The sequence below is a fragment of the Triticum dicoccoides genome, chromosome 2B (assembly GCF_002162155.2).
Source record: "Triticum dicoccoides isolate Atlit2015 ecotype Zavitan chromosome 2B, WEW_v2.0, whole genome shotgun sequence".
Lineage (NCBI taxonomy): Eukaryota > Viridiplantae > Streptophyta > Magnoliopsida > Poales > Poaceae > Triticum > Triticum dicoccoides.
In genome coordinates this window covers 770,427,818-770,437,999 of record NC_041383.1, presented here as the reverse complement: position 1 = coordinate 770,437,999, position 10,182 = coordinate 770,427,818, and the positions used below count along the sequence as shown (strand labels likewise).

The window sequence follows — 10,182 nt, the reverse complement described above, 5'->3', positions numbered from 1 at the left end:
GGGGGGGGGGGCTTTAGTCCCCACTCTTTAGTGCCGGTTGGCAAACCGGCACTAAAGGCCGTTACGAACCGGCACTAAAGGCCGGTTCTGCACTAGTGATTTATCATAGAACCATTTACCTTGTTTCAAATGGGATGCACAAAAAAGTGAAACATGGTTCAAAACTTCAATTCTCTCTACGAAAGTATTTGCAAAGAAAATTGATAGGAAGTCCCTGCTTTGTATTAAACCGATGGATCGACACAAGATCTACATCAAATTACAAGCGAGAAGGCAAGCAAAAGGAGAAGTGCAACCTGACACACTATGAAATGAAGTAGTAGTACACAAAACATGGCAGCACCGTAGTAAAACAGAAGAGCAGAGAGGGAGGCCAAGCAAATCCAAGAGTCCACAGGTAGTCTTCCACAGTCGACCAAATGCCTAATAAACACCTCTACACGGCGTGATATCTACTAAGCGAAATGGAGATGCAAAAAAAAAATTGAATCATGTGTCAGAAATTTATTTTCCCTAGTCGGCTTGTTATTATAACCATAGATTAACATGAGTGCTAGTAGCTGCCTATGCCACGCGGTGTGACATTTATAACACGCATCTTGTAGGTTGGCATCGGCGCAGGCCACCTGAATGCAAAACAAAACAAGATGTGATGATGGTGGTACAAACAAAGCTGTAACACATGGCATCAATATTTTTATAAAAGAAAAGAAAAGAAACAAAATGCCTGTTATAATTGTTCTCTTTCAGCATCTCCACAACTATAGTTTTTGATAGTGTGTTGCCATCTCTTCGTCGCTTTATCGCAACCTAATAATATAGAGATTGTAAATAAGAAGCGATAATTTTATAGAAAAAGAATATGGCAAAGAAAAATAGAAAAGAACCAGGGATATAATCCAGAAACATATCTTCTGGATGGACCAACTAAATACCTCAATTATCATGTCTCCATCACAACCTCCAAAGGATTCAACATGGGCCACCGCAGCATCCAATAACATTGAACCAAACTAATGAACGCATTATGAATTTATATTGATTAGTACAAAAAGCAAACAACCACACAAAATCATAACAATAAGCTACGGGAAACATAGTTACCTCTGGAGCAGTCAGAAGAACTTTTTCACCGCATTTTACAATAACATCACCGACACATAACCCAGCAACATCAGCAGGTGATCCATCAACAACCTAATTGGCAATTTATTCTATCCATTTTATACAAACATGCTACTGAAGAAACTATATAATAAGACAAAATAAATAAATAAACATAACTCCGGTATTGCATTTTTTGGAATTCAAAAATCTATATGGATATTGTGAAAATAGTATATTAAAAAACCAACAGATGCACGGTAATTCAACATACAACTCACTAACTTCCAAAGCAAATCTGCTGAAAATATAATAGATAAAGCACGCTCTTATGTGTAGGAATGCTTTATGACTAAACAAATGGCCCCTGCTAACTATTTTTCATACCATCTCCATAAGCCATGTCATCAGATCAACTCATAAAACTCATGTTTTCCCTTCTCCCAAAGACACCTCCAGCATGCCTTATTCAAATCCCCACATTACATAACCATCAAGGCAACCATTCAAACACCCCTAGCGAGTAGCGAGGATCAATCAAGCAGCAGAACACGACCAAAGAGTAAGGATTTAACTCTGCCCCTTCACACCATCATATTTCAATATGTTCTCATGTTTCTGTTTCTTTTCATTAAAATCGCAGAGTTGCATCAACTTTGCCAATAGTTTTGGTACAATATATTATTGGACAAGACCATTAAGCTCCTGACAATTTGGTATTCAAGGTATGCCACTAAACTCCCGTTCCCCAACCCATCAACTTCCATGCTAAAAAAGGGTCTCAAGCTAGCAATTACTATATGTGATTGCTTTCGGAGTTTTCTCTTATGTAATTAAGTTGGTACCAACAACTATTGTTTACCGAAAGGCACGGGCGTTGCCACGTTGAACAGATTGGTGCTTGCTATGCCTCCAATAGCTGGGCAGCCAGTAGATCCTGCACTGGAACTTGACATAGGTGACTCAGATTTTTCTTCTTCATCATCGATGTCATTACGAGGAGTAATTCGTTTCAGTTTTTTCATTTGTTATTTTTGCCTACAGCATTGTACATATACTTTTTAGCAAGTTATACATATATTCTTTTTAAGATAACACACACACCATGTAATCTGTGTCCCAATTCCTAAAGAAGCTACTTTTGTAAATTTCCCTTTTATTGTGCATGGAGATTGCCATGCACTATCGAGTAAGAAATTTTACATGTTTCCTTTCATCAGCAGCACGATTTTGTTCAAATGAATAGACAGATACTACTACTCAAGCTCAAATGTTCTGTGATCTGCGGAATTGATCAAAGAAAACTAACCATTAATTTGCAAGCCTGATGAAGAAAGGTATTAGTGTGCGGCGAAGAATGAAATAGCATCCATGACATGTAAGACAAGGTAGCAAGTTATTGGCCTGAAGTACCTCATGCCGTCAAGTTTAACAGCTCACCTTTATGAGACACAGATGGGGAAGAAATAATTGGGTGATAAATTCAATTTGTCTTTCACCGGTCTATCTTAAAATCTTAGTCAATAGCATAAATCTCTTATAGAGCTCCTTCCATGTTCTTTTACACATTTCCTCCCTCATTTCCTTGGCTATTTGTGCAACTTCTAGATTGCATATCATGCACGTCTTGGAAGGAAAAACTTAGGCAAAATTTAATATCTCAGTGCTTAGCTATTTATACTACTTTGGCAGATCCAACGTTTTCTGTTTGGGCCCGCGGCAATATTAATGCATGAGCTACAAATTAGTACTCCCTCTGTCTAGTGTCAAAAAAGCGTCTTATATTATGGGACAGAGGGAGTACTAATTAATGAGGAAATCCTAATTGGATGAGCAACAAAGAGTTTCCATCAAGCAGCTAAATGCTTGTTGTAGCAGCCTATATTTCAGCATCACCTACGGAGAAATTCTGATTTGATATGCCATTCCGAAATATACTGGCACCAATCAAACACTATCCAACCTTTCAGAGAGATAAATCAGTCTGATGCGAACGATCCGTATTGACGCTGCCGTCTGCCTAGCGGTGCTTGAGGAGAATAGGCACACTAACATTGTTGTAGCCTTTCAAGTCATCAGCATGCTGCTGTGAGACTACGCCTAGCAACGGAGCTATTCTGGATGGCAACAGGGCTATTCCCCAAAGGGAGTGCCTTCCCATCCCAGCTTCCTTTTATGTTATCAGGGGAGATCTTGCTTCCACCACCATCCCCACCAACGCTTTGGTGGGAAACAGGGGCCGGTTATAAGAAACTAAATCTAATAACATTGGCATTAATATTATCAAATAGGAACATAACTATGTAGAGGCCAATCCTGTACAAACTCAATCCACTATTAAGAACGTGTCTAATATTTGAGCTAAAGATGGCATCATGCAATGCCTGTCAGTTTACTCTAAAACTGGAAGGCTCATATTCTTAAGAGGAAATTTTTGACATACAAATGAGATAAACAAAGCATAAAAGAATTAAAAAAATAGAAGAGATACATACCTTTGAAACATATAAACCTTGGTCAACATCTGGGAATTTTTGATAGATACGCTCCAGGGTTGCCAGTGACACCATATGAAGAGAAGTATACTTTAATCCAAGCCAAGGGCTAATTAATTTCCTGCACAATAAGAAAAAAAATCTTATTTGACACATACTCAGCCAAAATAAAAAAGGAGTAATAAAGAACAAATGACGAGTCCATTTTCCCTAATAAGAGTGCTAAGGCAAAACATATAATAGAAAAACTATAAGTAGATGCATCACAAGTAGAATAGTTTATCCGAAGCTCTGATGTTGTTCCAGGATCCTTGAAACAATTAACATTGGAAGGTACGATGTTTGATTGTCTTCATAGAAGTTCATACCGAGAACTTGACCATTGTAATTGACAAGAGGTCCTCCAGAACCAGCCTTCCAAAACAAAAAATAAATAATGGGGAAAAATGTGTCAGCATAATCAAGAAAAAAACAAATAATTTGCTAAGTCTCCTGGGGCCAATTGGACAGCACCATGGATGGTGGATTAGCCAGTTCAGATTCAGCTCATCCCTCGTTATTTTTTGCTTGTGTGTGTGGTGGGGTGGGGGGTCAATAATTTCATCATGGAATATGTTCAAAAGAGACCACTTCTTTCTGTCTTACAAATTGAAGGAGTACCATTCTTCATGATTACCTAGCTTCACTAAATTGAGATCACAAATAACAGAACAAGAAAGAATCAGAACTATGGTCAATTAATTAGACTATTCCTCTTTCTTAGGTGTTATTAATTTGTTATTAGTTCAATCTAGGTTCGTGCGGTACAGGTCATAACTATATGAAAGGGGGTCAATAAGAAAATAATAAAGTAAATGCGATATATATTATACCATGGATATTTCGCAGCTTGACACCAATAGCTCCAAACACTCAAAAGTGCTTTTTTGGTTTACAGCTTGACCCCGTGAACACATGAGATAACCACCTTCATATGCACGTCCAAGTGCTAACACAACTCCATTGTTGGTAGTGCCTTCTTCTAAGACTGGTAAATCAGTTTCAACTTTGACAACAGCTACATTATAGTGAAAATCCACAAGAAGGATATGGCCATCGGTTATTCGCCAATCAGGTAGAAGCACCTTGACCTGAAATCACTTATCAAACAAATAAATAAATAAAGACAAACTACTAAAACTACATCTACAGACTTGGCAAGGATTAAGGCAACAGTTACCGTCACGTCAGAGATCACATTGTTATCTCCATTCAGAGATCTAACAAGTGTTGCTGAGGTTAAAATCATATTTGCATCGGTATCGTCTTTTTGGCGCATCGCAAATCCCGAGCAAACACGGATCCTCTTTCCTCCTAAACTTTATTAGCAACACCTTATATACTGAGGATTCAGTGCAAACCAAATATGGAAAAAAAAATGGCTAGTAAGTAAAGCTATGATATATATACCTGCAAAAGAAGACAGGCTGACAATTGACTTTGAGACAAACAATGCAACTTTACGAGCCTGGAGACTCTCAAGGCTGCCATCATTGCAGTCACCAAACGTATCCTCCACAGAAAAGTCACTTTCCCCATTGAGGCGTTTAACTACGATATGCAATTCATATTTCATAGTCATGGAAAAAATCGTCAGATAGAAAGATGTGTCTGATGCCCAATTAGAGTAAATGATTATGCAGAGATAACACATTAACCGCCCAAGTCTTGCTTTAGTTTTCCAGACTACGTTTACTGCATATGATTGATGATGACATGCCGCCACGAAAAAAAAATCATGAAAATGTCTTAGCGAGAGAACCTTTTCCACGTATGAAATGACTGACACACTCATAATCTAATTAATTAGGTGCTTTATGATACAGTCATCAACAATTACAAGTAGAAATACAAAAGGCATACTGAAGTGAGAACATATTGGTTTTTTAGACGGTGTGCAAAATACTAAAGGCATGCTGAATGGAGATAATAATGTGATCTGTGATCTATGGAAAGCCTATACTAAGGTGCTTTGAATAGGAAAATCGGAAGGCGCTCTGAATTAATACTGAGGAGTTATTGGTTTTGAGTTAATTTTGTACTCAATCAGAGAATGTAATATAATTATCACCCCATGTACACACTAATGCTCATCTCTACAACCAAACACTAGATCGATTGGTTCAACTTCTCACGATAAAGGAAGGATGTGAGAACAAATGAAGAGTGGAACATTCCACAATCTAGTGTTTGTTATTCCTTGAAAAGAAGTGCGGAAAGATAAACAGATCTAAGGAAGAAAAGAAAAAACAGATAGCAGTTACTGTATTTCTTACGTAGCTCGGCAGTTTCTTTCTTCCTGGCGTCGCGGACGGCAAGCATATGCCGCACCTGCTCGCCCACCATGGCCCTGACCTGAGCCGACCGTTCGTCGTCGCTGGTGGTAGCGCGGTGCTCCTGGGATGGGGCAGGTGGAGGCGCAGGCGGTGCAGCCTTGGCGCCGCTCCGATTCCTCTTCCGCTTCCGCCTCCTCTTCCTATCCTTCTACCCCGGCTCCGTCTCGCAGGCCACGCGCCGGCCCTCCTCCCTGCCGTCGGCACCGTCGTCGTCAGACCGAACCATGTCAGCACCGCAAGGGGTGTCAGGAACAGTTAGCGGCAGAGGCTAGGGAGGGCGATTAGGGCTTTGAGGATCGTGGGTCGGGGCCGGGGGTCGAGGGCGTAGGGGGAGCCGGGGAAGCGGTGGCTGGTGGACGGTGCGGCGAGCCCGGGGCGGTGGCGACGCGTGCCGATCGCCTGATCGGGGAAGAGACGGGTTACGTCGACGTGTTTGGAGGGCCAAAGCCTCTCTATTCCCCGCGTTACATGGGCCGGCCAGTTTACAGGTTTACAGTGTGTTTTTAACAGGTTTTGCAAGGTTCTAGGAAACCGATTTTATATGTTTTTCTTTCCTGATTTTACCGGGTTTTATTATTTTCTATTTTTTTACAATTATCTCCTTCTTTATTCATTCATAAGAATCATAACATCGCTTACAATAAGAGGAATAACCACATCCGGGGCCCTGTCCGTTTAGATATTTGGAGGAGAAAATCTAGCTATCCTAGCCAGTTCATGACTTACTTGATTTCTTTCTCTATTGCAATGATCATAGATGACATGTGTAAAATTAGGCGACATAAAAATAATGTTCATCAAAGATAGAAACTACTGAAGGAGAGTAACCGTCGATTGGCGCAGCAACAACCTCCACACCATCAGAGTTGACGTTGATCTTATTGCATCCAACTGTACATGTCAGGTTCATTCCAAACATCACTGCAATTGCCTCCGCCGTGAATGAGTCAAAGCAAAGATCAATCTTTTCATTTGTAGCTGCAATGAACTCTTCATGATGGTCTCAGATGACCGCTCCAACAGTCCCCTCAAGCGTGTCCACATAAAAACCCGCATCAATGTTTACCTTGACGTAGCTATATCTTGGTTTCAACCAAGCGCCTGATCACACTTTGGCCTTAGGACTGTATGAGATAATATAGTTAGCGGCTAAACATCTCACTACCATATTAATTTGAGCAGCGTTTTGTGTTTCTTCTTCGTGTGTCAACTTTCAAGGATCGTGGGGCAGGGTCAAGGCTGTAGGGGGAACCGGCCAATCGGGGAAGTGGTGGCTGGTGGACAGTGCAGCGGGGTGGGCGATGGTGAGCGGGGAAGAGACGAGTTACGTCAACTTGTTTGGAGGGTCAATCCTCTCTATTCCTCGAGTTACATGGGCCGGCTTGTTTACATATTTCAGCAGGTCTTGGAAGGTTCTAGAAAATCAATTTTACACATTTTTCTTTCCTGATTTTACCGATCTTATTATTTTCTAATTTAATTTTATTTTTTGGAAAATTAATCTAGAACATTTCTTGAATTTGGGGAACATATTTTAAAGTCGTGAACATTTTTATGAATTAAGGAATATTTCTAATTTCCTGGAAACTTTTAAAATCCGGGAAAAGACTTAAAAATCCAAGAATATTTTTCGGATTCATCAAAATTTTCTAAAAGTCAGGAAAAAATTCTAAATTTGTGAACATGTTTCATGATTTTTATGGATATTTTAGAACTTTTTATATTTCATGAACATTTATTCAATTCATTATTGTTTTCGAATTCATAGCATTTTTAATATCTGACCATTTTTTGGAAATTGTGTATTTACTTTTAATTAGTGAACATTTTTAACAAATTCGTGGAATTTATATAAAAATATAAATATTTTTGAATTTGTGTTTCAAGAAATTTGAAACACTCGAAATGCATGCAAAAACGTAGCTATCAGCAACAGACGAATAAAACAAAGAAAACTCAAGCGGAATATGGGCCGGCCCAGCTAGAGCTCCAAGAGTGGAAGAATTTACACTTAACACGTTTGTACTATATCCAACGCATAGCGCGTGGAACAGGAACACTCATGTTTGGGTCGATAACCATGTTTTGTTAGGCTCACAAAGAAAAGATGTTTGGGACAACATTGGTGTTTGAGTGCCATGCATTTCTCCCTGCAAAAATACCGGTCGGATTATTTGATACTCCATACATAAAAAAATATAAGAGCGTTAGATCACTAAAGTAGTGATCGAAATGTTGTTATATTTCTTTAAAGAGGGAGTATATATTTTAAAAAATATTTTCAAATTTTAAAAACGTTCGCACAATTGAAAACTATTTGTGAGTTTGAAACATGTTCACAATATTTTAAAAGTTCACGAATTTGACAAAATGTGAACTCAAAAGTGTTCATGAATTCAACAAAATATGAATAGAAAAAATGTTTGAGAATAAAATCACAAGTTTGAAAAATATTTTTACTATTTTCTAAAATTTGTATGATTTTTAAAAAGAAAAGGAAAAACCAACAAATAGAAGTAAAAAAAAGGCCCAAAGAACTGGAGGGCACCACTTACGAACTAGCGTAGGAATGGGGGTATGTACTATGTACCAAACAACTCTATTTGGCATCTTAAGCGCCACATCATTTTCCCTACTAGACCTCATCTTATGCCTTCTTTTTTCCTTACTTCGAATTCTCCCTAACTCGAGTAGATTCTGCTACCAACACAAAATACCCTAAGTTATCTCTACTATTAAAGGGGAGTCAACGGTTGTGATCGTACGTCGTGGTTTGGTTTGGTTTCGTACGTTTGCTGGTTTTAGGTTATTTATGGACGGGGGGATCACGTTAATTATGGACTAACCTATTAATTTAGTGTCCGGTGCCAGTCGTTGTTTTCTACATGTTTTTGGTTTTACATAAAATTCATAACTACAGAGGTCAAAATACCCTACGGATTAATAAAACTTCTTTCGGGGCACGAAGATTCCAGGCAGCATCGGAGGGCAACGAGAAGATGCAAGGGGGGCCCACACGGCCACCTAGCACGGCTAGGCCCTAGGGTGCTCCCCCTAGTTGTATGGCCCGACACTTTACCGCCTCTCGTCCATTCAACCGCCATAAATTTATATAACCCTCTGAGATATTTTTATCTAATTTTTTTGCCGCGAGCTTCTTCCAAAGAGATCCAATCTGGAGGCCTGTTACGAAGCTCTGCCGGAGGGGAAATCCATTGTCGGAGGCTTCTTCATCAATCTTGTCACCTCCATGACCATGTGTGAGTAGTTCTCTTAGGACCTTAGAGTCCATAGCAGTAGTTAGACGTCTCTCTCTCTCTCCCTCTCTCTCTCTCTCTCTCTGATCTTCTCCATGAGCTGCCTAATCTTGCGGTGATCTATATCCCAGTGACAGAATGGGGACAAGACGCATGTTGTTTTGTTGCCACTAAGGATAAAACGACGGTGTCTCATCATACTGCTTGATGCTTTGATGTCTACATTATGTCATCATGCTTATTGCAATGCTCCGTTTCTTGTAAACTTAATACTTCAGGATACATGCTGGATAGCGGTCTTTGAGTGGAGCATTAGTAGTAGATGCAGGTGGATTAACAGTCTACTTATTATGGATGTAATGCTATATGAGATTATACCATGAATGATCATAGTCATAAATATAAGTATTCCAATTTAATGATGCCCAACTGTAATTTGTTTACCACACCACTTGCTTGTTCAAGAGACACTACTGGAATCAGGGAATTTGCCATCAGCTTGTTCTTTGCCGTCTGCTAGCTGACGGCAAAGAGGGTCTTTGCCGTCTGCTTTCAAAAAGCAGACGGCAAAGAACTAGCTGATGGCAAATATATAGTTTGCCATCTGCCATTTCGTTGTCGTCGGCCAGCGGACGGCAAAGGACCAGAAGGCAAACGGCAAAGAGTCCAACTGGGCCCCACTGGACCCTGCGGCTGATTAGGGCAGACGGACGGGTCGTTAAGCAGACGGCAAAGAAACACTCACGCGGATCAATCACCTGGATCGATGAGTTGGCAAGATCTGAGACGCACGCTGATCACTCCGTCAGACGCATACCCAACCCACCCACGATGCACGGGCCCCCAGGGAAACACCCACGCGCCCCACGTCTTACCCCACCCCACAGTCTGCCTTATCCACGTCTCACCCCCACCCTACCACGTCTCTCTCTCATCTCTCTCCCTGCTCTC

At 40.2% G+C, this 10,182-nt stretch overlaps 1 protein-coding gene across 1 annotated transcript; it reads right to left on the bottom strand.

Moving 5' to 3' along the window:
• Window positions 1–553: 553 nt before the first annotated feature.
• LOC119361360 lies at window positions 554–4,218 on the bottom strand. The gene is made up of 5 exons (XM_037626606.1): window positions 3,600–4,218; window positions 1,105–1,197; window positions 936–1,013; window positions 728–810; window positions 554–626 (listed from the first exon to the last, which is right to left on the bottom strand). The coding sequence occupies exons 1-5, from the start codon at window positions 3,753–3,755 to the stop codon at window positions 554–556; spliced, it is 483 nt and encodes a 160-aa protein (XP_037482503.1). The 5' UTR covers window positions 3,756–4,218.
• Window positions 4,219–10,182: the final 5,964 nt, after the last annotated feature.